General features: G+C 55.2%; 12 protein-coding genes across 19 annotated transcripts; 5 read left to right on the top strand and 7 right to left on the bottom strand.

Moving 5' to 3' along the window:
* The first annotated feature begins 34 nt into the window (after positions 1–34).
* H310_01604 lies at positions 35–1,117 on the top strand. Of its 2 annotated transcripts, XM_008864760.1 has the most exons (4): positions 35–339; positions 401–465; positions 548–876; positions 936–1,117. In XM_008864760.1, exons 1-4 carry the CDS (start codon positions 60–62, stop codon positions 1,027–1,029), a joined length of 768 nt encoding a protein of 255 aa, XP_008862982.1. In that variant the 5' UTR covers positions 35–59; the 3' UTR covers positions 1,030–1,117. The 2 variants fall into 2 exon arrangements, with proteins under 2 accessions (XP_008862982.1, XP_008862983.1); XM_008864761.1 differs by having other exon boundaries at positions 548–1,117.
* On the bottom strand, positions 1,091–2,746 carry H310_01603 (hypothetical protein). The gene is made up of 2 exons (XM_008864759.1): positions 2,522–2,746; positions 1,091–2,468 (listed from the first exon to the last, which is right to left on the bottom strand). The coding sequence occupies exons 1-2, from the start codon at positions 2,739–2,741 to the stop codon at positions 1,555–1,557; spliced, it is 1,134 nt and encodes a 377-aa protein (XP_008862981.1). The 5' UTR covers positions 2,742–2,746; the 3' UTR covers positions 1,091–1,554.
* A 533-nt stretch (positions 2,747–3,279) lies between these two features.
* Positions 3,280–4,373, bottom strand: H310_01602 (ribosome biogenesis GTP-binding protein YsxC). Its single transcript, XM_008864758.1, has 3 exons — positions 3,993–4,373; positions 3,833–3,931; positions 3,280–3,783 (listed from the first exon to the last, which is right to left on the bottom strand). The coding sequence occupies exons 1-3, from the start codon at positions 4,354–4,356 to the stop codon at positions 3,422–3,424; spliced, it is 825 nt and encodes a 274-aa protein (XP_008862980.1). The 5' UTR covers positions 4,357–4,373; the 3' UTR covers positions 3,280–3,421.
* Positions 4,374–4,525: 152 nt separating this feature from the next.
* On the top strand, positions 4,526–6,762 carry H310_01601. Of its 2 annotated transcripts, XM_008864757.1 has the most exons (9): positions 4,526–4,711; positions 4,778–5,311; positions 5,409–5,503; positions 5,593–5,686; positions 5,741–5,775; positions 5,832–6,032; positions 6,087–6,180; positions 6,331–6,446; positions 6,501–6,762. In XM_008864757.1, the coding sequence occupies exons 1-9, from the start codon at positions 4,607–4,609 to the stop codon at positions 6,610–6,612; spliced, it is 1,386 nt and encodes a 461-aa protein (XP_008862979.1). In that variant the 5' UTR covers positions 4,526–4,606; the 3' UTR covers positions 6,613–6,762. The 2 variants fall into 2 exon arrangements, with proteins under 2 accessions (XP_008862979.1, XP_008862978.1); XM_008864756.1 differs by having other exon boundaries at positions 6,331–6,762.
* On the bottom strand, positions 6,466–8,555 carry H310_01600 (pyridoxal kinase). 5 transcript variants are annotated; one of them, XM_008864753.1, is made up of 9 exons: positions 8,390–8,555; positions 8,146–8,348; positions 8,030–8,091; positions 7,548–7,973; positions 7,452–7,498; positions 7,298–7,363; positions 7,137–7,229; positions 6,948–7,038; positions 6,466–6,896 (listed from the first exon to the last, which is right to left on the bottom strand). In XM_008864753.1, exons 1-9 carry the CDS (start codon positions 8,531–8,533, stop codon positions 6,826–6,828), a joined length of 1,203 nt encoding a protein of 400 aa, XP_008862975.1. In that variant the 5' UTR covers positions 8,534–8,555; the 3' UTR covers positions 6,466–6,825. The 5 variants fall into 5 exon arrangements, with proteins under 5 accessions (XP_008862975.1, XP_008862976.1, XP_008862973.1 ...); XM_008864751.1 differs by having other exon boundaries at positions 6,544–6,871; XM_008864754.1 differs by having other exon boundaries at positions 7,137–7,363.
* A 198-nt stretch (positions 8,556–8,753) lies between these two features.
* H310_01599 (hypothetical protein) lies at positions 8,754–9,311 on the top strand. The gene is made up of 2 exons (XM_008864750.1): positions 8,754–8,949; positions 9,010–9,311. The coding sequence occupies exons 1-2, from the start codon at positions 8,803–8,805 to the stop codon at positions 9,229–9,231; spliced, it is 369 nt and encodes a 122-aa protein (XP_008862972.1). The 5' UTR covers positions 8,754–8,802; the 3' UTR covers positions 9,232–9,311.
* Positions 9,312–9,516: 205 nt separating this feature from the next.
* H310_01598 (hypothetical protein) lies at positions 9,517–11,028 on the bottom strand. The gene has a single exon (XM_008864749.1). The coding sequence runs from the start codon at positions 10,943–10,945 to the stop codon at positions 9,557–9,559; it is 1,389 nt and encodes a 462-aa protein (XP_008862971.1). The 5' UTR covers positions 10,946–11,028; the 3' UTR covers positions 9,517–9,556.
* Positions 11,029–11,620: 592 nt separating this feature from the next.
* H310_01597 (hypothetical protein) lies at positions 11,621–12,572 on the top strand. The gene is made up of 2 exons (XM_008864748.1): positions 11,621–12,346; positions 12,400–12,572. Exons 1-2 carry the CDS (start codon positions 11,651–11,653, stop codon positions 12,469–12,471), a joined length of 768 nt encoding a protein of 255 aa, XP_008862970.1. The 5' UTR covers positions 11,621–11,650; the 3' UTR covers positions 12,472–12,572.
* On the bottom strand, positions 12,561–17,346 carry H310_01596 (hypothetical protein). Its single transcript, XM_008864747.1, has 18 exons — positions 17,177–17,346; positions 16,874–17,111; positions 16,669–16,818; positions 16,497–16,610; positions 16,357–16,449; positions 16,108–16,303; positions 15,741–16,049; positions 15,524–15,690; positions 15,376–15,464; positions 15,209–15,329; positions 15,044–15,160; positions 14,404–14,997; positions 14,247–14,357; positions 14,017–14,196; positions 13,670–13,966; positions 12,868–13,610; positions 12,735–12,813; positions 12,561–12,684 (listed from the first exon to the last, which is right to left on the bottom strand). Exons 1-18 carry the CDS (start codon positions 17,320–17,322, stop codon positions 12,595–12,597), a joined length of 3,834 nt encoding a protein of 1,277 aa, XP_008862969.1. The 5' UTR covers positions 17,323–17,346; the 3' UTR covers positions 12,561–12,594.
* A 745-nt stretch (positions 17,347–18,091) lies between these two features.
* On the top strand, positions 18,092–20,044 carry H310_01595. Of its 2 annotated transcripts, XM_008864745.1 has the most exons (9): positions 18,092–18,125; positions 18,196–18,348; positions 18,402–18,452; positions 18,505–18,649; positions 18,706–18,876; positions 18,919–19,120; positions 19,165–19,539; positions 19,587–19,699; positions 19,743–20,044. In XM_008864745.1, the coding sequence occupies exons 1-9, from the start codon at positions 18,112–18,114 to the stop codon at positions 19,887–19,889; spliced, it is 1,371 nt and encodes a 456-aa protein (XP_008862967.1). In that variant the 5' UTR covers positions 18,092–18,111; the 3' UTR covers positions 19,890–20,044. The 2 variants fall into 2 exon arrangements, with proteins under 2 accessions (XP_008862967.1, XP_008862968.1); XM_008864746.1 differs by lacking the exon at positions 18,092–18,125 and having other exon boundaries at positions 18,128–18,348.
* A 231-nt stretch (positions 20,045–20,275) lies between these two features.
* On the bottom strand, positions 20,276–21,254 carry H310_01594 (hypothetical protein; the record flags this gene model as incomplete). The annotated part of the gene is made up of 1 exon (XM_008864744.1): positions 20,276–21,254. The coding sequence occupies one exon, from the start codon at positions 21,252–21,254 to the stop codon at positions 20,364–20,366; it is 891 nt and encodes a 296-aa protein (XP_008862966.1). The 3' UTR covers positions 20,276–20,363.
* A 1,502-nt stretch (positions 21,255–22,756) lies between these two features.
* H310_01593 (hypothetical protein) lies at positions 22,757–25,547 on the bottom strand. Its single transcript, XM_008864743.1, has one exon. The coding sequence runs from the start codon at positions 25,454–25,456 to the stop codon at positions 23,093–23,095; it is 2,364 nt and encodes a 787-aa protein (XP_008862965.1). The 5' UTR covers positions 25,457–25,547; the 3' UTR covers positions 22,757–23,092.
* Positions 25,548–25,602: the final 55 nt, after the last annotated feature.

The following is a 25,602-nucleotide window of genomic DNA, read 5'->3' as shown; positions in this document are numbered from 1 at the left end:
CCCGCGAATGTGATTGGGCCATTCAAAAGCACTGGTGGAATCCCTCCGCAGCCCGCACCATGTTCGCGGCATCCTTCGGCGCCATTGGACGGGCCGTTCCTAGGTCCCATTGGCGCCACACCACTGCCACGATGGACATGAGCCTGCGTGTACGCCACATGCACACAAAAAAGCAAGTCGACGAGCCAGCCGCGACGTCAATCAAGAACGACCGGCCGTCGAACGACAAGATGCTTCAAATCTTGACCCTGCCCAACGTCATTACAATGACCCGTATCGTGGCTACACCGTACCTTGGGCACTTGATCATGCAAGGCGAGTACAAGTATGCTGTCGGAGGTACACATATGAACGAAAATCTCTCCAAACCTGTCTCGGATCGTCAGCAGGGTGTGTGTAGTGCTGGCCGTGGCGTCGATCTCGGACTGGTTGGATGGGTACTTGGCGCGGAAACTCGATCAAAAGGTAAGTAGATGATTACGCTCACTTCATGCCACATTGGTGGACCTCATGTCACCCTTTCACGTATGTGTCCTTATGAACGTAGACTGTCGTCGGGACATTTCTTGATCCCTTGGCGGACAAGCTCATGGTGGGAACGTTGTGCTTGAGTCTTGGGTACGTGCAACTACTGCCATTGCCGCTGGTCGTTGTCATTTTTGGCCGCGATCTGCTCCTGATCGGCGGCACGCTGCTCTATCGCCATCGCACGCGGAATGCGTCGTCGGACTTTTTCCAAACCAACAACGCGTTCGAGGTCCAGCCGACGTTGACGTCAAAGATCAACACAGCGCTGCAGTTCACCACGCTCGGAGGGGCGCTGCTCCACGCAGCAAGTCCTGTCCCCGGCAGCGACGTGGCACTGCAATGCCTTTTGTACGTCCCATCGGCAATCGCATCATCCTGCACAATTTCAATTCACTTCATGGTTCTAGCGCGGGCGTGACCGTGTCGACCTTTGCTTCCGGCTTTGGCTACCTCTCCGCATGGCGGAATCGCGAAGGCATGTTCCGTCACCTTCCCAAGTAAACGGAGCGGCCGCGTCGGGTGTGGCTCAGTAACTACGAGATAAAGATAGACAAGTTGTACACTGCAAATGGCCTTGACCTCAGCTCCACTCTTCTGTTTTGTCCTCTTGAAGGCACCCCCAAGCAGAGGGTCCTGTGCGTCCTGCGACTCTCGAGCCCCCCATTACCTGTCACTACCTCCATGCCCCATGATTTGCCTTCCATGCTGCAGGTGCAATCAAGGCAATACTAGCCCACGACACGAAGTTCAACGGCATCTCGCCCGCGTTCAACATCGTTCCGAGTCACGTGGGGAACAAGCTTCCGAGCGATGGCAACTTACAGCATCCCAGGAACCCATTGCCGTGGATGGCGCGAGCGGTGTGAGCAACTTTTGGGGCCACGTTGCGCTTGTGTAGAGCAGACAACTGGATACCTCGTCCCGGTATCGTGCGGCAAGCACCCCTTGTAGAAGGAAGATGGGTGGTGGTTGTAAAAGCTACCGTCCTCTTCCTCCAGGGCACACACAATCAAAACGAGAGCACTTCTACTTATCCTGGAGCGTGACGCGGGCTTGGAACGCTTCCCATCGGCACGACGCGTACCCAAAGTAGTCAAAGTCGATCGTGGATTGTGTCGCCTGGATGAACCCCCACAGCGCCCAAAACAAGTGCGTCGCGTTCGCATACACGTTGGCTTCGTGCCGGAGCGCGTCCACGGAGGCGTCCGTGACACCCTCGCCGCCGCCACTTGCTTCCAAGTACGCGCGGCAGTACCGGCGTTGGTCCGCCACCGTCGGGTACTTGGCAAAGTCCGCCACGTGCGGCGCGTCGCCGTGGTAGTTGTAGCACCACTCGGTAAAGTGGTTGCCCACGTCGTACCCTCGCGGATTGTAGTGGCTGTACTCAAAGTCGATCAGGACTGCCTCGCCTTCTTCGCCGCCGCTCGCGTCCTTGGCCGCCGACACCATGATGTTGCCGTACTGCAGATCGTTGTGGCAAAACACGACGGGGGAGTCGACCGTCGCCAGGAGCACGTCAAGCGCCTCGATGTCGCGGGCCATCGCATCCAGGTCAAACTGGCGGTGGTTCGACGCGTACGCTGCTTTGGCATCTTTGAATAGCTTGTGGATGCTCGGGACGATGCGCGGCTTGCGGTCGATGTCGACTTGGGTGGTGTGGAACACGGCCATTTTGGCTGCGATCTTGGCCGAGAAGTCGGGGCGGCGGATGTCTGCCGCGGTACACGTGCGGCCCTCGATCATGCGCTCGAGGCGGCCATTCTGGAATTCCCCAAGAAGGCCAATGCCAAGGTCCGATTGCTGAGAAATTTCCTTGAAGACACGGATTTCTTCTTGGCGCGAGAAAAATGCTTCGGTGCCGTGGCCATACACGCGAAGGAGAACCTTTTGAACCGGATCCGACGCTTTCTCGCACGTGAAGATGACGTTTGTCATGGCACCTGCATATACGAAGACGAGTTCGATCCGTTCGTGGTGCGCTGGCATGTCGTACCTGAGAGGTGGGTGAGCACGATGTCCGAGTCCGAAACATCGTTCCACTCAGGCACGAGGGTGCTCAACACTTTGGACACGTCGCTGCGAAATTGCCGCTTGTCATGCTCTTGGCTTGACGGGCTCAGGAAGGTCGTTGCATCAAGCGACAAGTTGGTGCGGCTCATGGTGATGTGGCGTCGCGTCGATGGCTCGAGTGCTGCTTGGGAGCACTGTTGCATAATCGTAATATTATTGACGAATCAATTGGCACGATTTTTAATTTCGCGCCAGAGGAGCCTATCCCACGTCGACCGCCAAACATGACGGGATGTGGCGGAGCTTGTCCACAGCTCAGCGCCAGAAGGAATAGCGGGCTCGATTTCTGTGCTAACGCCACAGCTTGCTAGCGCAAGTTGCGAACGAGTGCATGCTGTTGCGGTAACATGCACCCAGTGGGACGCGCCGGATGGACTGCCGTTTGTTCATCGTTCGTGCACTTGACAAGTCGTTCCAGCCATTCCAGTGTGGTGGAGCCGACTCATTCCAGAAAGACTGGATCGTTCGTCCGTACCAACTGGAGCTCGACCCGTCGGGTTGTTCGTGCGGTCGGATCCAACTCGCCAACTACCGACAGGATTCGAATGCCCGTCGTCGGGACGACAGTGATGTGATCTCGTGGGCGTGCACGCCACCGCATTCCACGTATATCGACGTGCTGGGGACTCTCACGGCTCCATGCAGCGACTTCCCGTCGTTGCGGCCGACATTGGCAAAAATCGGGGATGGGCACGGCATTTGTGGATGAGCATTTTCAATGGCGACGCTATTATACTCTAGAGCAGACGTCGTGCCAGACACACCGCACTCGCGACACGAGATAAAACCTGCCTCTCCTTGCATGACGACAGGGCTGCTTTCTTTAGGCCTTGGTCGAATTGACGGTGGAATTATCGAGGAACCCCGCTTCCTGCTCGCGAATTGCTCGTCGCTGGGCTTTGGTGTGGAGCCCAAAGAGCAAGCCACTCGAGCTCACGACTTCGTTGCGCAGTTCCCGAATACCGATGTTGTTCTTGGAGCTGACGAGATGCATGATCGGGTGCATCATCATGAAGTTCTGGATGCAGTTTTCCGCGGACGCGACTGTTTTTTCGATGCCGCTCGAGCTGAGTGTGTCGACTTTGGTAAACACGAGCTGGAACGTCGTCCCGAGGTTCTCCATAAACTCCATAAACTCTGTGTCCACTGGTGTGATGCCACGGCGGCTATCGATGAGGAGGAACACTAGTTCACGTCCGCACTTTAGCTGCACGGCATGACCGATAGAACGTACCGCGCTTCAAGTTGGCGTTGGTGCGGTGCTTGATATACCGTCCAACGAGCCGATGGAAGTCGTCGACCATGCTCTTCGGGGCATTTGCAAACCCAAAGCCTGAACTAAGGGGTGAGGCTGTCGATGTGGTGTGGGACGGAACGGAACCAACGAACTCTACCTGGCATGTCAACGAGGGCAATGTCAGGTTGGGTGCCTGCCCGCCCGCCAACGGAGATAAAATGTAGCTGCTGAGTTCGTCCCGGCGTCTTGGAAGTCTTCATGATGGTGGACGACGTTAGTGCGTTGATAAGCGTAGACTTTCCAACGTTTGACCGACCGGCAAACGCGATCTCGGGGCCGTCCCAAGCAGGCAAGTCAGCTTTTTCACTTCTGCTCAGACTTTGCATGCGCTGTGACACCGTCGATGCAAAGATCTTCTTCACATACGATTCTTCATGGGGCTTGAGCGGTGGAGGCACGTCGACGTCCTTGATCAGCGAACGCAGGGCCTGAAACGACTTGCTGGCACCGCGCTTTGCCATCGCTTCAAATTTTCTGGCGCACATGTCGAATTTCGAAGTACATAAAATCGAAGTTCAACATCATTTTATTCCAAACGGGGTTTTCCAATACAAACTTTAACTGAAATATCCATAATAATATACTCTTGAAGTGGACGTTTATTTACAAAAAACCCAATATCGGAATATTTGACGGCCTGGCTGGTCGTTGCATTTTGCGAGCCACGCCGCATTTTCTCCGCAGACATCTCAACTCGCAACGGCGGCAGCAATGGACTCTGACGGCTCTGAATATGAATATGGAAGCGACTACGGCGGGTCCCAAGATGAAGAGAACGAAGACGAGATGGTGGACGAAACGGCCATCAAAATAGCGGTACGGCAGACAGTCTTCATCTTCTCCACTCTCCAACTGTGTCGAACGTTGACGTGGTGGAGGTAGAACACGTTTTACGAAGCCGATGATTGCAAAACGTCCGACCCGGCGCGCGCGCTGGAGCTGTACCTGCAGGTTTTGTCCCTCCAGCAAAGCGGCGCCGACAGCGATGCAAAGGACCCGGAGAACTTTCACTTTAAGTCGCTTGAGAACGTTGTCAAGTTGTGTGCAACGTTGAACAAACCAGACGCGATGCTCGAGCACTACCGCCAAGTGCTCACTCTGTTGCCTCAAGTGACGCGGAATGAATTCACGGACACAGTGAACAGCATTCTGGACTTGGTCTCGACGCTACCTGGAGCTCGAAGCATTATCTCGAAGACGTACGAGATCACGCTGGAAGCGCTCAAGACTGCACACAACGAACGGCTGTGGTTCCAAACAAACGTTAAGCTTGGTCGGTTGTACTTGGAGATGGGGGAGGTCGCCTCGCTGAAGCGCGTGCTCAAGGAGCTGCATCAGTCGTGCAAAACGCCAGACGGTCACGATGACTTGTCCAAGGCAACATCGCTTCTCGACGTGTACTGCCTCGAGGTCCAGGTGCGCCCCCCCTTTTCCATCAATGTCTGACGTGCAACCATGCACTGTCAAGTGCGCTTCCACGATTTGGGCAGCTCATCATGACTGGTCTGTGTAGCTCTGCACCACGACCCACGACACAGCCAAGCTCAAGTCAATTTACCCAAAGACATTGGATCTAGACGCCGCGATCTCCGACCCTCGGACCATGGGGTACAGCTTGTAGCCCAATATTTCCATGACGGCTGCTGCATTTGACCAGTTGGCCACCCTCTCCTCACGTCGGTCGGACTTGCTGGCAGGCTCATTCGGGAAGAGGGTGGAAAAATGTACTTGGCGGAAGGACTGTGGCTCCTTGCGTACAACGAATTCTTCGAGTCGTTTCGAAATTACCAGGTACGACCGCTTGTCCACGAACCGTGTTTCACGTTGTGCTGGCAAATGCCACAGGAAGCCGGTAATTCCCGCGCCAAGCAATGCCTCAAGTGCGAGCGCCACCTCTGGCTTCGCGCGCGCTGCTTGACCACGTGTACCTTTGTAGATATGTTGTGCTGGCCAACATGCTGGCGAGCTCCGACATCAACCCGTTCGACTCGCGAGAAGCCAAAGTGTTCAAGGACGTCGATGAGATCAGCGCGATGTTGCAGCTGCGCGACGCATACGGCAACAACGACATCACAACCTTTGAGAAGATTCTCAACCACCCTAAGCATCACATCATCACGGACCCGCTCATCAAACGGTACAGACGGATGACTACAACATTCTTCCATCACGTCAACTGTCGTGGCCGTAGCTACTTGGACCCTCTCGTCCGCAATATTCGGAGCCACGTGCTCGTCAAGGTCGTGGCGCCGTACAAAACGATCAAGCTGGCCAGTATTGCCAAGGTACTGAACTCGCCGTACCCTGGATTGCCAGACCTGTCGGCATGATTATTTGGTTTACTGGGCCGAGGTTGTGGAGTCCCTCCGGTGCCATGCACTATGCAGACCAACGCGACAGATCCTTCGATTGATAGTTCCCGCATGCATGCGTAGGAGATGAACATCGCCGAGGCCGAAGTCGAAGGTCTCGCCGTGACGCTCATTCACGACAACATCCTGGCATCGCGCAAAATCGATCAGTGCCAGCGCGTGCTCGTCGACATCTCGTCGTACGTGCAACAGAATCGATGGAACAACGTCAACATGAATGCGGGGCGTGTTAGAACAACGCGGGAAGTGGCGGCGTCCAAGACCGTCGATGCGCTGGCCAAGTGGACGAGTGCATTGGTCAAGGCCAACCAAGTGACCAGCGAGCGCAACCTGCTATCATTTTAAACAGAATTCCAAGCGATAACAATCCAAATGCAACGACGCGCCAGGTTAGCATGTCGGTCGAGACTGGCATGGCGACGTCGGGCGAACATGCTGGGATATGGAGACCGGCGCTGCGCTCAAGATGTTAACATGGCTGGTGCTTATTTGAAAGACGTGGCAACCATAGCGAGCGTATCACGGAGGATGGCGGACGTTTGAAACGCAACGACGTTGCTATCGTGCGGGAGGAACGTCCCATCGCTGAGCAGCACAGCGTTGGCTACGCAACCAGATATTCGAGTGACCTGTACCATCCATTTATAGACACCGCCGCCAGGCACAATTCCATGCCATACCTGGCGCCACTCGAGCCTTCGCACACACATCGGCCCATGAAGCGGACTCGTTGAAGCAAGAGACCGACACTACTGGCGACGACGCGGTGGCCTGGAGACAGCAACACGTCGTGATGAAGTGACCACGGTACCACGCCATTTTCCATTGAAGCACGGAATGAATCCCTATATGCAGCTCAACCCACTTACCAAAGACGGTGCGCTGGTCTTCTCGTCGATGAGGACTACAACGGAAATGCCAGAGGATTGGAGCATGGCGATTCCGTCCGCTTGTTGCTCGATCTGGTGCCAAAGCAGTGAGAAAAGGCTAACATGTCCAGGGCCCCAAGCAACGATGAAGATGGTGGTACCAAGTGCCGCGCGTCCCAGATGACGTGCGTGATGGGACCGGCAAGCAACTGCGCCTTCAGGACGATCTACCCGAACAATCCGGTGGGAATATGGTCAAAGAACATCACAATGAGAGAGCTGTGATGCTCCCGCAAAGTCGTGGCATGTACGTACTGTGGGGGACTCGATGTCGCGGCGGCTTTGAATGAGTTTCAACTCGCCTGCGGTGATGGTGACGTCTTGTCGTTCGTTCGTATAATCGAGACGTACGATTGGCGGATTGGGCGTCGTTCGTTCGGCGCATCACCGCCTGGACGGTCGCGACGACCGTTTCGAGCACGAGTTTCAGGTTGGTCGGGTGCTTGGCCAGCCAAGCGAGGAGGAGCGCCGCGAACAAGTCGCCCGTGCCCGAGTAGTACGCCGGCAGCCGCGGGACTTCCATCTTGTACATGTTCGACAATTGCCGACCATTGACAGTCACCGCTTCGCTCGCGTACAGCCACAAACGATGCGGCTCGTCGGGTGGGGTGAAACTGCTCACGACTACGATGCGCGGCCCCAACGCATGGAGCATGCGGCATGCTGCCACGACGTCGGCATCGCTCGTGAGGGTTTGACCAGACAGGAGCTCGCATTCGAACTGGTTCGGCGTGATGATATCGGCCAGCGGCAGGACTTCGTCGCGGTAGATATCCACTGCGCAACACCATGGACAAAAAGGCTCACAGTAGTCAAAGACGCGGGGTACATACCCAACTCTGGCGACACGTATAGCTTGCCATCATCTCCCATGACTGGGTCGCACACATACAATCTAAGAACGATGCGCGCGTTAGATCATGCGCGTGTCAATGGAAGTTGTCCTGACGAGGAAGGATTTTGGCGACGCAGCTTGCGCAGGGTGTCTGTAATCGCGCGCAGTAAGGCAGGGTTCCCGATATATCCCGTCAAGAGATGAGTGTAGTGCAGCAGATCATTTTCTTCGAGACCAGCAATCACGTTCTCCAGTTGGTCACAAGTCATGCGTTCGCCGCGGAACTTTTTGTACCCAGTGTGGTTGCTGAAGTGCACCTTGGTTGCACATGAGATGATGCCAATTGGGACCGGAATACCGTGTTGAGGACGTCCACTTCGAGGCCAAGTAGCTGCATGGGGAACACTGCGCTTCGGTTGCCGACATAGCCGTGTACGACATGCGACTGAATCGAGAGCACGCGGGGTTCATCCATGAACGCCTCTGTCGTCGTAAGCGACATGGGGTGTCAAAATGATTGTTCCTCACCAAAAACTCTTGTATAGCCAGCATTTCGAAGCAAAGTGATACTGAATTTTTACGAATATTCTCTCAAGCTTGAAAGAATATATTCACGACATGCCCGAGTTTTCTTATTTTTTTCGGCATTCAAGAAAATTCTCAAGCTTTCAAGCAAAATAATGCATATGTTATAGAAGGATATCAAATTTCAAAGGAATGGCCACCTATGGTGGGGAAGCACACAACACCAAGTCAGTTAGCAAAGAAGACATGTTGGGTCGTTTGAGTCAAGTTACCCGCGCTGTGAAGCCCGCTGCCGCCGCCGGCCAAACCCGCGGCATGGCATCGCATGGTCCTCCTCCTACCTACACTGGTTTGGAAGCCACTATCCGCGCCAAGCTCCCTAACGACCACGACGTACGACACCAGCATGGACATGTAATCCGTGGCGACCTCTCACTCGAGTTGCTCTTATAGATCGTGTTGGCCACCCTCGGCTTCTACACCGTGCTCACTGCTCCTCTCTGGTTCCCTACCGGCAAGAAGGCCAAGGTGGAAGAACCCGCCGCTTCCCCTGCCGCTGACGTGAATGCGTCCACGGAAATCCCTTCGCTCTTCGACGACAACTTCGACGAATGGTCCAAGGTCCCCGGCAACTTTGCCAAGTGGGAAAAGAGCTTGGACACCGTCGGCAACTAAGTCTTATAACGTCTGTGCACTGCCAGAATATACTTGACCGTCCTAGTTCGACCCACCAGTCGAATGGACGCTATTCCTAACCCCACCGCATCTCCACCACGACATTCGTCCAGCCAACCTAAGTCACACAGGAGCGAGTTGTGCCAGCCTTGCCGTCATTCCATCCGATACTCCACAACCGAATGAATGATGTGTGAGGTGCACATTTTGTTGAAGTCGTCGAGCCCACTAGTCCAGAGTTTGCCACCGCACTGTTCTGACGTCCTTCATCGCGAACACAACCAATAAGGTCAGACGTAGCATTGTTCAATATGATGATGGTAGGTTAAAGGTCTCCGATACTGCCAAACTCTTCGTACCCGTCGCTTCGTAATCGTGTGCAGTGCATGGGTTCGTAGTGGTCGCCACCGCGGTCGCCGCCCGTCATGCGCATGAGTAGGAACCATGGACTCAGGCCCTTTGTAGATTTGCTGGCTTGGCTTGTCGAGAGGGACATGGAGTTCTGGAGCAGCGTCGACGACGTTGTCGCGTGGGGTCTGTGGGGGAGGAAAAACATTTGGCCGCCGCCAACCAGCACGACGAAAATATCTCGCTGGTAAGCGGTAGCAAGTGCTTCCAACGTAAAGTCGTCGCCCCACGCCACGCGACGGCCGTCGGGGTCGTTGTCGACGCCAACCAGTCCGTGGCGCGAATACGTCATGGACACAACAAAGTGCGTGTTCGAGTCGAAGTCGCTGCCGACGCACATGTACTTGCAGTACGTTTCAGCGTTCAGAACTGGTTGCGCGTGCTCCGAGTACACCATTTCAGCAGCTTTGAGCCACGAGTACCCACGGTCCTGGAGCTCGAAAATGCGCGCGACGAGCCAATCCTTGTCGCTCTTGAGAGCAACAAAGCGCCGCGCCTGCGTAGGAGACACGCCCCACCCGCCGCGGAGGTCTGGGTAGTACAGGTTTCGAATGGCACCGTCGATTTTGGCCTTTGCTTCCGCGGTGCACGACATGTAGTGAGCGTGAAAGTGCTTGGCGGTTTCTAGTCGCAACCGCGACGGCGACAGGTGTTCGACACCTTCCGTGTGGATTGTGAGCTGCTCCATGGACAAAAAGAGGCAGTCCCCAAACGGCAGTACCGGCGCTAGGTATTTGACAGAGTAGGCCGTGTCGTGGGGTTCGTACGACACGCCCAGCTCCTCCAACTGGCGAAGGCATTGTCGGCTCGGACTGTCGAGTGCCGGACATTTGGCCCACCCCATGCCTGGTGTCTTCTTCTTGGGGTGTGGGACAAGGAAGTCGTCGTCTTCCTTGACGAACTGTACATGCGGATTGTGTCGTGGGGTGAGAAGCATCATCGAGTCGTCGAGACCCCCGCCTGGACCAAATCCCGTGTACTTGGAGAACTGTAGCATACGCGAGTCAATGAACGCTTGCGCAGAGTTGATGATCACGTCAAAGTCATCAAGTTTCTTGATTTCTGTTGATGAACCCAAGCTTGGCATGTACGGAACCTCTTCGTCCGCGGCAGGGATGTCCTCGACAACTGGAGTCACGACTGGGACCTTCTTGACGGTGTACGATCCGGCCGCGCCATCCGATGCAAGGAGAGGCGGTGCAGGGGGGGCGTTCTCACGACCTACGAATACGTAGTCGTCGTCGAAGCTCGTCTTGGACGCTGGTCGCTTGCTTGCGGCCGCCGACACGGCAGCGGCGGTGCTCATGTCGAAGAAAGAGAGGAAACCGAAGTCGCAGAACAATTCGATTAAAATCCGACGGCAGAATGCATGCGGGTTCTGTCTCAAATAAAATTGCCGGTTTGGCCGGCGCAGTAATATAAAATTCCATCCACCGTTTTAAAAATAGACCCTCACGGTATCGGATTGGCCAACTCTTACCCAATCAAACGACAAATCCACCGACACAGGAAAGACACCATATCGCCATGCACATGTTCCGTTCATGCCCTCATTCGACCTGCGTGCGCCAAGCATCTCGCAGCAAGCGTTTGGATCGTCGTCTTGGAGCCCTTGAAGAGCGACGTGCGTTCCAGCTTCGAACTTTCACCATGAACCCCTCGGCACGTGCATGCCAACAGAGCACATTTTTCTATCGCTATCTTGTGGTTTTCTGTTTGGATATCGTGTGGGGATCTCCCTCATGTTGTCGCGGTTCCGGGACTCTCGCGTTGAGAAGCACTCGTCTTGGACAACCGTAAAAACTCTGGCGAGAGATGTGCAGGTCATGGGACTGCTGCCCAGTGAGACGTGCAAGCCTATGGGTTGAACAAGGCGATTCCCTTCGCCTTGCCATCCGCGGGATATACGGATAAACGTATTATCCGGATCACGCCGTTTGCGCAATCATGGCATGATCTTGAACCGTCGTCATCACGTCATTCGTTGGCGACGGCGTCAAATTGCAACAACATGGTGGTGGAACTGAACGCATGGGACCCAACGCAGTACAACCGTGCTGCGGGGTTTGTCGCTCGAGAGTTTGGTGAGAGCCTGGTCGAGGTCCTTCGTCCTCAGCCGAACGAGACGATCTTGGACCTGGGCTGCGGTGATGGTGCCGTCACGGCGAAGATCGCGGCGACTGGTGCGAGCGTCATTGGAGTGGATTCCAGCGAGCCCATGGTGTCGCACGCGCGGGCGCATTTCGGCCTGGACGCACGTGTCATGGATGGCCAAGCATTGACGTTCGACAATGGCGAAGTGTTCGATGCGGTGTTTTCGAACGCGGCATTGCACTGGATGCCCAACACCGAAGGCATCCTCAGTAGCGTGGCCTCGGTGCTCAGGCCTGGAGGTCGCTTCGTTGTCGAGTGTGGGGGGTTTGGCAACATTGCGTCCATCGTGACGGCCATCGTTGCCGTCTTGGCTCGACATGGAATCGATGGCCGGTCGAAAATTCCATGGACGTTTCGAACGGCGACCGAGTGGGAAGCGCATCTGACCAACGCGCGCTTCCGTGTCAAATCGATTGCGAGTTACTCGCGGCAGCCAGTGTTGCCCGACGGGATCGTTGGGTGGCTCAAGACGTTCGGGGACAACTTTTTTGACGAGTTGCCCGTGGATAAGCGGGAAGAAGCGATGCACGACATCCAAGACCTGCTGAAATGGGTATCGTGGCGCGCATTTCAGGCGTTGTCAAATTGCTGGCGTGTGCTACGTAGAGCTTGTGCGATCGAGAAGGTTTGTGGCGAGCCGACTACATCCGCCTGCGTTTCGAGGCGATCAAGGAGTGATGAGGCGTGCGATCAATCCATCGCGAGTGGTCAGTCGGGACATCCTCTGATCCTCCAACCTAATCCTCATGGAATGCATGGCCCATGCATCGTACTTGGAAGTTTTTGATTAGTGCATTGCATTTACGGCGTGGGAGCCCCGTAGGCGCCACCGCCAGGCGACAGGATCGTCAGCACGTCACCGGGCACGACTTCCACCGTGTTTTTTCCGCCCTAAACACGCCAGACGATGACATTCACACATGATCATGTCCACAGCATACCAAATTGACCGTTCGCCCGTCCGAGTACGTCAGCAGGTTGTGTCCTCGAGCACCAGGCCCTCCCCCAAGCAAGCCGTATCTAAAACATGATCAGCCTCATCACACTTCAACCCAATTCTCCTAGTGAACGTACGGTTGAAACGCGCGACGCTCCGACAGGATGCTGACCGTCATGGGTGCCATGAACTTGAGTTCGCGATGGACACCTTCGCCGCCTGCAAATTTACCAACCCCACCCGAGCCCGAACGCAGTCCGAACGCGTTGAGCAGGACGGGGTACCGCTTTTCAAGAATTTCGGGGTCTGTGATCCGGGTGTTGGTCATATGTGTGTGGACACCACTGCGGCCGTGCCAGTGCGGACCAGCGCCCGCCCCGCCTGCGATTGTCTCGTAGTAGCCGCCCAACGTCGACGAGCCAAACGTAAGGTTGTTCATGCAGCCCTGCGATGCGGCGCACGCACGAAAGGCGAGGAAAATGACGTCCGTGACCCGTTGGGATGTTGTAACGTTGCCACCGACGACGGCCGCCGTGGAGCTAGGGTTCAAAATACTGCCATGCTCCGGAAAGACTACTTGGATGGGTGTGAGGCAGCCTTGGTTCAACGGCAGATCGTCGCCGTCCAAGAGGCACCGCAAGCAGTAGATGATCGCAGAATATGTGACTGCGGGCGGGGCGTTGATGTTGCCGTACACTTCGGCGCCCGTGCCAGTGAAATCAAAAATTGCGCTGTCGTTTCGTCGGTCGATTGTGATCTTGAGGGCCAGGCGGGTGCCGTCGTCCATAAAGTCTTCTGCCGTCACGCTGCCAACTTCTGGCAGATTTTGCGCGAGCGAGAACGAGTGGAGCATGTTCCGCACGGCCTTTTCCGCAGAGTCCTGTAGCACACACACGGCGGGTCCGTCTCCCTTGGAAATGCAAACGCGATCGACATTACCTGGATAAAATACATGTAGGCTGTCACGACCTTGAGCGAATACTCGGCAATCAAGTCGTGCATGAGGAGGACGCCGCGTTGGTTGGCGGCGACTTGGGCTTTCAAGTCGGACAGGTTGTCTCGAAGGTTGCGCGTGCCGATGGCAGGGCGGCCGTTCGAGTCGACCTTTCCCTTTTGCAGCAAAATGTCGGTGATGCCTTGCTCTTGGAATTGCCCCGACCGACCATCGACCAACTTGAATGCGACGATAGCAGCACCTTCTTCCGTCAACGTCTTGGAAAGAGGAGGCATCGAGCCCTGTACGTTCATCTGTCAGTCCCGACATATCTTTGGAACGGTCACCATACCGGCGCAATGCCGCCAATGTCGGCGTGGTGGCCACGACTGGCGACAAAAAACACGATGCGACCGTTTTCAAATACCGGCGTCATCACCGTGATGTCTGGCAAGTGGCTGCCACCGGCCAACTGCGGATGGTTTGACACCAGGACATCTCCCTCGACGATGTCATCACCCCAATGTTGCATCTACGTGAAGACTTAGAGCGAACAGGCCGACGTGAAAACGTCCTTCGCACCTGAAAGCGAACAGCTTGTTGCATGGCCCCCAAGTGCACGGGCAAGTGCGGGGCGTTGGCGACGAGGCCGCCATCAGGTCCAAACAATGCGCACGAGAAATCCAAGCGTTCCTGGATGGGTCGATCAGCCAGTTATCACTCCATGCACCGCGCATACCTTGATGTTGACAGACACGGATGTGCGCGCCAATGTGCGTCCCATTTGCTCGGCAATGCCCATGAAACGATGCGAAAAGACGGACAGCTGGATGGGATCCATGACGACGGGGACATCCTCGATTTCGTTGTGAGCTTGGTCTGCCAGCGACGCAGGCGCTGAGTGGAAGAGGTAGAGGTCGCCGTTGGGCAAGATCTCGGCTGTCCACTCGGATTCCACGACGACTGTCGCTTGGTTTTGCATGATGATGACAGGTCCTTGTACAATCGTTTGCGTGTTGAGCATCTCGGCATGCAAGTACACAGGCACGTCCTTCCACGTCTTCAACTCATCAAAGTACAATGGAGACGTCGCGTGGGGCGACGCCGACACTGCCGGCAGCGCCGTGTTGACCTTTTGAGTGTTGGACGGGGGGGAAAACGTCCCGCGGACACGAATATCGTCGACCAAGACCGACCGCGCATGCAACAAGAACCCAAACTCTTGCTGGTACTTGGCCGAGAACGCCGCGCCGAAGTCAAACTCGAGGAGCGCCGCCTCGACGCTCTTGCCAGCAGGCAGCACAGCGCGAGTCATGAGGGCCGTGTCCGTTCCCTACTCTCCCTCGAATGATGCATAACCGGGTCTTGTCATGTCTTACTTCATAACGCAGGTTCAGAAAATATTCCAACGTGCTGTGGGCTTCGTCAAACCCTTCAGCCTTCAGGTCCGCCAACACCACCGACGCCAGAGACTGCAACTTGGCAACGAGCGACGCCTACGAAGGACAGCATAGTTGCGACAGTGTCTCGTATCCAGTCGCTACCTTTTCCGACGGAACGTACGAGCACGACGCCGGCAACTGCTTGTCGATGACGCTGTCGGCCAAACTCAATCCGTACGCCGACAGGATGCCACTGTATCGCTGAATGTACACTTTGCTCATCCTACCAACTCGAATCAGCCCATAAGTGAACAAACGCCAACACGTACCCAAGGGCCTTGGCAATCGAGCACGCATGTTGTGGCCCCGCGCCACCGAAACACGCCAGCACGTGGGTCGTGATGTCATACCCTCGCATCTACATTTGCAGCGTTACCTTCATGCCTGCACGAGCCTCTCTTGAAATCACTGGCTTACTTGGGTCAAGTTTCGGATCGGGCGACACATGGCTTCGTTTGCGACGCGCAAAAAGCCCGACGCAATTTCTTCGATCGAGTACGACGTATTTTGGGACGCATTGATCTCGTCCGTGAGGGCTTTGAACGCTTTGCGTGTGCCTTCCACGTCCAACGGTTCGTTCTCGTCTACATCCATGCATGTCAGGCCCCGTTTACGTCGCCGACACACAACGCACTAGGACCGAAAATATGCGGGAAATAGCGAGGGACGATGCGGCCGGTGACCAAATTCGCGTCCGTGACACTGAGGTGGCCGTTTTTTCGGTAACAAACGGGGCCGGGATGGGCGCGGACGCTTTCTGGACCAACAACAAATAGTTGATTCTTGTAAAACAGACGAGACCCGCCACCAGCAGCCACCGTTTGAATGTCGAGCTGGGGGGCACGAATCGGGACATTTGCCGTCACGCTTTCGAATACGTGCTCGAACGTGCCGTCGTACCGCGAAACGTCGGTCGACGTCCCGCCCATGTCGAACCCGATGACTAATTTCACACGATGAGCACGAGAGGATATGCAGTGAAATGTTGCAGGATGCAGTACCTGGCAACGGTGCAGGAAGACGAGGAGGGCGAGTCGTGCGGGCATACCCAACGACGCCTCCAGCAGGACCAGACAAGATCGCGCGGTTGCCAAAAAAGGACGACATTGGAGTGAGTCCACCGTCCGATTGCATGAAACTGATCTTGACGTCTTTCAGGTTAGCGTCAAACCCCGAGCAAAACGAATGCAGGTAGTCCTTCGTAAAAGTGAAAACATGCAGCTGCAGGACCTCCGGAAGGGCGAGGGTACCTTAATGACCGGAGTGAGGTACGCATCAGCACACGACGTAAACCCGCGCGGGACCATCTTGACCATGGGCATGATGTCCGACGACAACGAGATCTACATGGGCGGTGCGAGTTGTGATCAATAACCTGGGTTAGGCGTACTTGAGAAAAGCCGAGCTCTTGCGCTAATGCCCCGATCAATTGTTCGTGTTGCATGAATGTGTACGAATGCACGAGCACGACTGCAACGCTCTTGATGCCTTTGGCTCGCACGGCCTGCACGATAACGTGAATTCTTGTCGACGAGCGACGAAATGAAAGAGAAGGACCGCACCGATAGTTGAACGCGGAGTTCGTCGAGGTTGGGCGGCATGATCACGCGAACGTAATCGCCACTAATCCCGCGAATGTCGGAGGGTTGGCGGTCGTTTCCAAACACAAGCTGCACACGCTCGTTCACTTCAACAACTTCTTCGTACAGCATCTACGCCAATGGCAACATTGAGGGATGATGAAACGAATGCATGGAGACAACATACATCAGGAGATGTGATTTCCAAATCGAAAATTTTGGGGCGAGATTGATTTCCAATGTACAGTAAATCACGAAACCCCTTTGTGATGACGAGAGCTGTGCGCTCGCCATTGCGCTCGAGCAATGCATTTGTCGCGACAGTCGTGCCCATGCGAATGTACTCGAGCCGAGAAGTGTCCACAGGTTGATTTCTTGGGTGTGGGATGCCTGTAAATTCCTCCAAAATGCGGCGAATCCCTTCCCTACAAATTGTGGAGTTGTTAGCAAGTTGGAAATCTTGGATGCAATCGGGTTGACAAGTTGTTACCGAGGGGCATCGGGGTAATTGGCGGGATCTTCCGACAGAAGCTTGATCACTTTGACTTGCACATCGCTGTCGGAAGTTCCCATCTCAGCGTAGACGTCCGTAAAGGTACCGCCGCGGTCAATGGACACTCGAATCGTTCGTTGCATGACGCGCGAGTCGTGTTGTGCAATTTGCAAAATGGACCAACTGTGTTGTCGGCGAATGTTCGGATAAAGGAATCCGGAAGAGAAACGTCCGTGGAGATTTGTGCCGCCCGTCATCGAGTCGAAATCCACGGACATGGCATCATGCCATCGAAGGCGATTGGGTGAAGCAGGCGATCTATTTGGTGCTCTGATGGCTCACATCCCTCAGTCCCCTCAAAGTATGCCGATATGCCGCATGCGGAACGCGTCACAGCTGTCGCATTGTACTCTGGGGGAGAAGGAGTTCGTGACGCTCACTTGGGTCATGGACGCTAATCCAGTCATTTCATATGTCGCGGCCCCTCCACTCGCCTAAATCGTCCTGCCCCCCATACCTACCACCTCAGGCACCACGCGCCCTCCTCGTTCCCCTACACCAGTAAGTCGAGTCATGCTGGGGGGTGGTTGATGAGAGATTCTACTTTCCGGGGGAGGCTGATGAGAGACTCTGCTTTCCGGGGGCACAAACGTTGAAGATAACAACACACAGCTCATTGAAAGCATGGCATTGATGGTGAATGGTGTCCCGCTGTGGTGCGCGCTTGCGCCTTTTGACGGCATCGAAGTTGGTGAGTTGCCTTTGAGGATCTTGAACGAAAGTAAAAAGTGATCGACAGCAATTAGTGTGATTTCGATGATGACAAGTTTAAAAATGCCTGCACCTCCATTCAAATGGCAAGATAATGTGTATTTTATTCAAGTTACCGAAGGTGCAACGCAGGAGTCGAGCATTTTGAGGCGACTTGTTCTATGAATGCGACAAGGTGCGTCCCGGACGCGCCATCAAAGGCGATGCATTCATGACTGGTCTGGACGACATACTTGGGATTGTAGTGTTCCTTTGATGGCGAAGCCGACGCGCCAGCGTCTGGAGAACGAACTGGATACGCAGGAGAGTCCGGAAGTTGACATCGAAGATCTCATGCACTCGCTTGGGTCGTTCCAAGCAGTGTTGCTCCCAGTCACCTTGACGATGGTGTTGTCGAGGTATAGTGCTCACGGTTTTAATTCCATGCGGTGTGAACCGAGAACCTACGTAGCTTTGCCTCTATTTTGATCCGAGACCCTGACGCCGCTGCGCAGATGGCACAGTACGATCCCAGCATCCTTGTCCATTCAACACGTTTGATGGCTTCCCTTTAGAGCGTACCTTGTGTACAAGCCCGACGATAGCGACTCAGACAGTGCGCTTCTTGGCCATGCCTTCGTGAACGCGCTGGCGATTGTGTGCTTTTTCATCGTCGCGACGTTCGTAATTGTCATTTGCTACAAGTTCAAGTTCACCAACGTACGGTCCTTCGACCTCGACAAGTGAAGGAGCTCTCATGCATTATTGTCGCGTAGTTTCTCGTCGGGTACATGTTCCTGTCGTCTGCCGTGCTTCTCGGGTTCCTTGGCGGTCGGTTGGCTGAAGTCGCGCTCGAAAATTTGAGCGTTCCCGTCGACGTGTGGTCGTATTGGTTCATCATGTACAACTTTGCAGTCGTGGGAGTTTTGTCGATCTTTTACCAAAAGGTGTCGATCTGTGTCGTCCCTGCGGCTGACCCCCGCCATTAGGGTGTAAACATGTCGTTGACGCAGTCGTACTTGGTCGCGGTGTCCATCATCATGGCGTGGCAACTCAGCAAGTTTCCGGAATGGACGACTTGGGCTCTCGTGGTCGTCCTCGCGTTCTACGATCTGTGTGCCGTCCTTACACCATGCGGGCCGCTCAAGTGCTTAGTCAACCTCATCCAGCAGGAAGGTCGTCCGCTGCCTGGTACACACTCGTTGTTCTCGAGATTTATTGCTAAGCCGATGCAGGTCTGCTGTACGAGGCCGAGGTGCAGCGCACATTTCACTCTGACGCCCACAGCCCATCATACTACCAACGTGGTGGGCCACCATGCCCTGAACAGGCAACTGGCACACAAACCACTTGCACGTTTACGCGGCGTCGTTCTCGCCCCGACGACAGCCACGAACCGTTGCTGGCGGCTGCGTCGTCGACGGACACCTCTGAGATGACGACGACAGCCAAGCTGCCGCTCCGTGACCGACTTGTGGCTTTCTACAACGAGTACAATCCTTCAGCCATCGAGCGAGTCGACCAAGTGCTCGCTATTTACGAAGGGCGAGAGCGTGATCTGTGGAACGACCTGGCGGCCAAGTATGGCCCCCACGACGATGACGAGGACGGTAAGAAGTGCTTTGCAGAGTCGAGGAAATTCTCACCATGGAGACAGACAACACAATCAAGCTCGGACTTGGCGACTTTGTCTTTTACAGCGTTCTCGTGTCGCGCGCAGCCATGTTTGACGTGATGGCGATGATTGCATGCCTCGTATCGATCCTCATGGTACGTGTCGTGCTGTGGTGACTGGAAGCTCAAGGCGTTGCAGGGCCTGGGCAGCACGCTCTTCCTCCTCAGCGTGTACAAGAAGGCGTTGCCTGCGCTCCCGATCTCGATCTTGCTAGGCGTAGCTATCTATCTCTGGGTCCGCTTCGTCCTGGTCGACTTTATGGACAGCACTGTCGTGATGCAATAGCTGTACGGGTGGAGAAGGGAGATATTCCAGCGATATCACCCAAGATAAAATATTTTACGGCATTCCATCGTCCTGTCAAGTGCTGGTTGTCGATGTGCGACTTGTGTTTACGATCTTGGCTTTGCTGGCGTGCCAACTCGGCAACGACATGCTCATGTTCCGCCCGTGTCGAACTGGCTGCATCATGGGCAGTCGTTGCAGTAGATAGCTCGTTCGATATGGTGGTGCTCTTGCAGGCATCCGATGCCATGGTGATGCGCTCCGTCATAGTTGTTCAATTGTGGTGCCACTGCCATAAAAAGCCACCGAGTCCGTGCTCGCATGAGACTGCACACCGCGTCAGCCTGACCGATCTCTTGAATCCTGTCAGGATCATTCAAGGAAACCACCGAGTACGTGTATTTGAATTCACACCACAGCAACTTTGTTCTCAATATATCAGCGCGTACACCCAGGATCTATTTGCACATGTTATTACACTTCATTCTCTTTGGGCGTGGCGACAAGGTCGGGGTCATAAGCGACAGGGACGAGAGCGGGGCGGGAGCGCGACTTGAGACTCGACAGACCGATGGCGCCGAAGAGCAGCAACGGGTGGCTGAGAAACGTGCCAACGTACCAAACGGGAGACGCCTGGCTAGACATATCGAGAAATTTGTATGGCCACAGCCCGTAGTTCCACGTTTCGTGGCTAATCCAGGCAAATGTCCCGTAGAGCACGGGCAGGATCACAATGGGCCCGAGGGACGCTTTCCGTACGACGAACCCGTTGAGAACGAACTCGCCGACGAGGAAGATGCAGTTGATGCCGTGCTGAAACACCGTCATGAGCCGGGTTGTCTTGTCGATTCTGGATGGGTACACGACGCCCCAATACACGGCACACACGAGAAAACTCACGGCGAAGCACACATCAAAGAGCGCGTTGAGCGCGCGGCTTTCGCGGGTCGATGGTATCGCCGTGCCAGTTTCATGTCGGTGGCGGAATTGATGCACAGTCGCCCACACCAAGTAGATGAACTGGAGCGTCAGGTTCCACACAGTGTAGTACAGCCACGCACGTGGAAGTGTGTTGTAGCCAAACAGCGCCACACCGAACAACCCGACAAGGAACGCTCGATAGCCCAAGAGGAATATGGACGGCGATGGCTGGTATAATTCGTGGACTGGGGCCTTGACTTGATGGAGGCAGTACACGCCCGCGGCGCCTGTCAAGGCCAGGAGGAAACCTATCACAAACGCTTGCCACATGATAGCGCTGCTGGAGGTGTGAATCTGGGTCAGGGGGTGGCGACAGCCTTGGGTGCCGTTATGAATTGTCTTCAACGTTTTTGGTGTGACACGCGACACGACCATGCACCCCATGATATCATGTGCCTCTATAGAGTATTTTCAAGAATACAGTGTAGTTGCCTTGACGTCGTCTGACGAGTCGACCTGAGGACATGTTGTACATGAAGTACTACGTAGTACTACTAGTAGTACACTAGTACGACTAAACAAGGACAGACACGCCCAATACGGTCATCCCGCAGGTCACTTGTCGTGGAGAGCGCGCATTAATGTGGTCGCGAAACCCCGTGAAGCGACATGCTTGGAGGGTCCTTCGTCCACCGGCCAAGGCACCATCCGTTTGTCCCTTCATCCAGCAGCAACTAGACGTGGCATGCATCCACGCAGGTTGTCGAAACCAACAAAGAGTCAGGCTCTTGGCGCCAATATGAAGGCTGCCTCGCAACAGTACTGAAATGTAAGGCGGACTCCTATCCATACGATGAATAAGGTCTTGCTTCTGCCGCCTCGTGGCTCGTTATCTGAGCTCCGGTGCCACGAGTAACAGGAAAGGTGCGCATGGAATGACTTGATGCTTCGTTTTCTGGCCTTCGCCACAATGGTGTGCAGAACAGGGAAGAAATCGACCATGTTCTGCTGTCGAATCTTGTGAACCGTTCACGGGTCACGAATAATCCGCCGGAGATGTTTTGAACGAATCGCGAGTTGTTTTGAACGAATTGCGAGTTGTTTTCAACGAATTGCGAGTTGTTTTCAACGAATTGCGAGTTGTTTTGAACGAATCGCGAACGTCGGACACTGCAATGAAGGGACCTGATTGGCGCAAATCATGTCACTGAAATCCGGCGCCATTTATCAGAAGCTCTTCCGGCGGCCGGTGCAGGAGATGGCCGACCACAGGCAAGGAAAACTGCAGCAATGTGGCATGAGAGGATGTCTAGCGTCTTGCAGGACGGGCTGCCGCATGAATCTTGCCCAAACCGTTCACGTGGATAACGTCCATACCGTCCATGCGTCTTGCCGCGTGCGCAGAGATGCATGTGAGAGGTTACAGTATTCCGTCGCATCGAAATGAAAAGCATGACGAGGGTAAACATCACAGGTGAAATTGAATGATGGAACACTGCTGTGGACACGTCGTTGAGGGAAGGAAACGAACTGCTCGACCGAGTTGGGACATAGGCGCTGTTCGAGTGTGTGCAATAAGTACCAGGCACAGAAATGGGACTCACGCGCTCGCCACGCGCTTGGCCGAACGGTCTTTAACGTAATGCCAGCTTGGCAACCAATGTCCGGTTCTGAATCCATGGCCATATCGTCCAGGGAGTTGCAAGAACATAGATCTCTTTAGCGTCGTCGGCTTGATCGATGCTGAATTCTTCCTCGAGCGCCATGCCTTGTTTCCTGATCGCGTGTGCTCCATGTCTGCATCAACGCTTGTGTCCACCGTCGCGCCGTAGGAAGCGTTTCCACTGCGCATATCGTGCGTCATCTTGTATCTTGGTGCAAATCTTCAACTGAAACTCCTGGCAACATTCCACGGAAGGAGATAAAACATTCAACTTCAACGCTGGAAATGGAACTTTTTCTCCCGACGCTTCCATCGACATCTTCTCTCCACCGCCCCATGCACCGAGCGCACGGAGTCGCATGAACACACCCGCCGTCGCTGTTGAGTTGTCACAACGTCGGTGCCCACGGACGGGGGTCCTAACAACGAGGTACTCATCTGCGTCCCACCTGTCTGGCGCCAGCATCCTCCATCGAATGACGAATGCTACCATTGACACCTTCGGCCGCGTCCACCATCGAGTCGTCACGTTGCTCCGACGGCATCCCCATTGTGTCGCTCATTGCATTCTTGTTACAATGTTCACTGGTTCCTATTGCTTGACCTCCCAGGCGACCCTTCAGTCGTTCCAGACGGCACGCATCTCTGTCAACGCCGCACGCAAGTCTTCGGCAAACGCCGTCGAGCTCGTCGTACCCGCCGACTTGTCGCTGGAAATGTGAAAAAACAGATCCGAGTCACCGGCAATCATGTAGCTCACGCCGTACCCATCCGTGGCGACAGGACCAAACCCGCCGCCGGGGCAAATGCACTGACTGACATCTTCCAGAATCTGGCGCTTCTTGATCGTGGCCACCAAATTGGTCTGCGCTTGAGGTTGCTGGCTTGTGCTCAACCGCCACGGTCGGCTTAGCGCGTCCTTCAGAAACGGCGACTCGATTCCCATGCCGACCGACACACAGTACAACGTAAACAAGTGGCGATCGACGCCCAAGCCCGACATCGCATTGCGGTACAAGTCCTGGTGCGCTTCGCCGGCCGCCCACCCCAACTTGCGTCGAGTCTCGTTCGACACGGTCGGGTCGACCATGGCCAGCACAAACGCTTTCGACTGATCCGTCACCGGGCGCACCGTCTCGGTACGGCCGTGCTTGTACAAGCGTGTCATGCTGGCCTCGTACGTCTGCGTAAACGTTCCATGCGTGTTCTTGTAGTATGCAAACTGCAGCGCAAGCTGAAGATACGCGTCCGGGCTCATCTTGCACGTCTTGGTAATCGCGACTTTGCCATACTCGGCATGGTTGAGCACGCGCAGGTCAAAGTTGGCGATCGCCGTGGCCGCCGCCGCCATGCATGCGTTCACTGCATCGTTGAGGTCGGGCGTCCAATTCCATTGAAGCTGTTCGCATCGCGGCAGCGTCACGTCCGTCTTGAACGACGCGGGCTTCTTGCAGTGGCCGTCCGCATCGTACATGCCATCGAGAATCTCCCGAAACGATACTTCTTCCCACAAGTGCGCCATCACGGGCGCGTCGGCCCAAGAGTGCTCGACATTGTGGCCGACCATTCCGTTCGCAAACGCCACCATCGTAAACGACTTGTCAAACCACCGGTTCCCGCCGTTGCCGTGGATCAAAAGTTTTCCTTGTTCGTCGATATGCTCGGGGGTCGCATCATCCAGCACAAGCACAAACACGGCAGACTCAATCACACGAAGCGACTTGCGGTTCACACCCTCCGAGAAAAATGTGTCGCGGTGCTCGGCCCACGTCGTGCGATTTGCGCTGGTGAGGGCGCCGAGATGCTGCTCCTGGACAATGTCTTCTGGCGCACATGCATTCGACACGGCAATCAATTGCTGCTGAATGTCGTACGCGCTCAAGAGCTCACCATACGTACCCTTGCGGAAGAGTGGCACTTTGAACCAACGGCCGCGACAGTTGACTGCGAGATGCTTGGACGACCCATACTTTTTCAGCTTGTCTTCGTCGCGCCCAGGCAAGCGCGTCGTGGAAAAGATGCGCGTGTACTGGGACATGCAGAGCGGCACCAGCCCACGCAACATGATGGGAGGCAGCTGCTCGCGATCGAGCCTTTGCTTGAACTCCATAAGTTGGCGGACGACGCCGGCGGCGCGAGCAAGCTGGTTTGTCGACGGAATGTACCGTGCAGGAAGGACGTAGTAGTTGCTTCCAATCATGATGGACGATCGACCCTTCAAGTACACGTATTGCTCCCACCAGTCCGAAATGTAGTTGTCCGCGTACCAACTCTTGAGCACCAAGTAGCGTTGGAGCTTTGGCCCAGCGTTCGCTTCGAATTCAGTCACAAGCGCTTCAATTCGCTTGTATTCTTCGTCCGACACGAGCGGATGGATCGATTTCATGTACCGTTCCAACGTTGCTTTCAACGGCGGCACCGACATGCGCGGCAATGCACTTTGGAACGAAAACGTCAACGGCGAACGGCCGCCCAATACCTTGATCAACGAGGCCCACGCGGTCACAACCATGGACGTTTCCCTTGGCGCCAAGTACAACCAGCCACGGTACCCCAAAAGTGCTCGGAGAATGACCCGATGCACCGACATGAGCAACACAAGACCGGCAAACGCAGCCCACGCGGTCAAGTACGCCACGTACAAGCTTCGAGGGATGGATGATGCAAACGGGACGAAGAAGTTGCCTATGTGCCAGACCCACCACGAAATCGTACTGTGTCGCCAGTACGAGTCCTCCGGCGAGCTCGCGACGATTCCAATCAAGACGACGACGATTGCTCCAGCGACAGGAGGGGGCACCGGGTATATCACGTTCTGCACCGTGTTTTTCATGTAATGAACGTGGCGAACAACCGTGGAACGCAATTCGCTCGGCGACGGAATCACGAACGTCACTTCGATCGACCCTTCCTGTGACACCAGTAGCTTGACGCCGCGGCGGTTGCCGTCGTACACATGGACGGCCGCGCGCGCTTCGGCCATGCGATCACCACGTCAATCGAAGAATGGTTTCGCCGTCCATGGGCTGTTGACATGACGTTGAAGTTGAAAAGATCGCGCGTTTCAGCCAATCACAAGCTGCAAAACCTTGCTTTGTCAACAGGTGTGCCAACGGACGCAACCGGATA

This window comes from Aphanomyces invadans (genome assembly GCF_000520115.1).
Source record: "Aphanomyces invadans strain NJM9701 unplaced genomic scaffold supercont1.2, whole genome shotgun sequence".
NCBI lineage: Eukaryota > Oomycota > Saprolegniomycetes > Saprolegniales > Verrucalvaceae > Aphanomyces > Aphanomyces invadans.
The sequence above is the reverse complement of the archived record's forward strand: the minus strand, read 5'-3'. Positions and strand labels throughout refer to the sequence as shown.

Bases quoted from the DNA above. Each gene is read 5' to 3' on its own strand.
- H310_01604 (XM_008864760.1), top strand. From the start codon at position 60: ATGTTCGCGGCATCCTTCGGCGCCATTGGACGGGCCGTTCCTAGGTCC. The intron at 340-400 runs GTACACATATGA...GGGTGTGTGTAG, and splicing joins GTACAAGTATGCTGTCGGAG to TGCTGGCCGTGGCGTCGATC. The intron at 877-935 runs GTACGTCCCATC...TCATGGTTCTAG, and splicing joins GTGGCACTGCAATGCCTTTT to CGCGGGCGTGACCGTGTCGA.
- H310_01603 (XM_008864759.1), bottom strand. From the start codon at position 2,741: ATGCAACAGTGCTCCCAAGCAGCACTCGAGCCATCGACGCGACGCCAC. The intron at 2,469-2,521 runs GTACGACATGCC...TCGTATATGCAG, and splicing joins CGTGCTCACCCACCTCTCAG to GTGCCATGACAAACGTCATC.
- H310_01602 (XM_008864758.1), bottom strand. From the start codon at position 4,356: ATGGCAAAGCGCGGTGCCAGCAAGTCGTTTCAGGCCCTGCGTTCGCTG. The intron at 3,932-3,992 runs GTAGAGTTCGTT...CCCTTAGTTCAG, and splicing joins TGCCCTCGTTGACATGCCAG to GCTTTGGGTTTGCAAATGCC. The intron at 3,784-3,832 runs GTACGTTCTATC...GACGTGAACTAG, and splicing joins CAACGCCAACTTGAAGCGCG to TGTTCCTCCTCATCGATAGC.
- H310_01601 (XM_008864756.1), top strand. From the start codon at position 4,607: ATGGACTCTGACGGCTCTGAATATGAATATGGAAGCGACTACGGCGGG. The intron at 5,776-5,831 runs GTGCGAGCGCCA...GTACCTTTGTAG, and splicing joins CGCGCCAAGCAATGCCTCAA to ATATGTTGTGCTGGCCAACA. The intron at 6,181-6,330 runs GTACTGAACTCG...ATGCATGCGTAG, and splicing joins AGCTGGCCAGTATTGCCAAG to GAGATGAACATCGCCGAGGC.
- H310_01600 (XM_008864751.1), bottom strand. From the start codon at position 8,533: ATGTCGCTTACGACGACAGAGGCGTTCATGGATGAACCCCGCGTGCTC. The intron at 7,499-7,547 runs GTACGTCTCGAT...CCATCACCGCAG, and splicing joins CGACGCCCAATCCGCCAATC to GCGAGTTGAAACTCATTCAA. The intron at 6,872-6,947 runs GTATGGCATGGA...CTGGTTGCGTAG, and splicing joins GAAGGCTCGAGTGGCGCCAG to CCAACGCTGTGCTGCTCAGC.
- H310_01599 (XM_008864750.1), top strand. From the start codon at position 8,803: ATGTTGGGTCGTTTGAGTCAAGTTACCCGCGCTGTGAAGCCCGCTGCC. The intron at 8,950-9,009 runs GTACGACACCAG...TTGCTCTTATAG, and splicing joins AGCTCCCTAACGACCACGAC to ATCGTGTTGGCCACCCTCGG.
- H310_01598 (XM_008864749.1), bottom strand. From the start codon at position 10,945: ATGAGCACCGCCGCTGCCGTGTCGGCGGCCGCAAGCAAGCGACCAGCG.
- H310_01597 (XM_008864748.1), top strand. From the start codon at position 11,651: ATGGTGGTGGAACTGAACGCATGGGACCCAACGCAGTACAACCGTGCT. The intron at 12,347-12,399 runs GTATCGTGGCGC...TGTGCTACGTAG, and splicing joins TCCAAGACCTGCTGAAATGG to AGCTTGTGCGATCGAGAAGG.
- H310_01596 (XM_008864747.1), bottom strand. From the start codon at position 17,322: ATGCAACGAACGATTCGAGTGTCCATTGACCGCGGCGGTACCTTTACG. The intron at 17,112-17,176 runs GTAACAACTTGT...CACAATTTGTAG, and splicing joins AATTACCCCGATGCCCCTCG to GGAAGGGATTCGCCGCATTT. The intron at 15,330-15,375 runs GTACGTGTTGGC...TCGAGTTGGTAG, and splicing joins TCGATTGCCAAGGCCCTTGG to GATGAGCAAAGTGTACATTC.
- H310_01595 (XM_008864745.1), top strand. The intron at 18,650-18,705 runs GTACGGTCCTTC...ATTGTCGCGTAG, and splicing joins ACAAGTTCAAGTTCACCAAC to TTTCTCGTCGGGTACATGTT. The intron at 18,877-18,918 runs GTGTCGATCTGT...CCCCGCCATTAG, and splicing joins TGTCGATCTTTTACCAAAAG to GGTGTAAACATGTCGTTGAC.
- H310_01593 (XM_008864743.1), bottom strand. From the start codon at position 25,456: ATGGCCGAAGCGCGCGCGGCCGTCCATGTGTACGACGGCAACCGCCGC.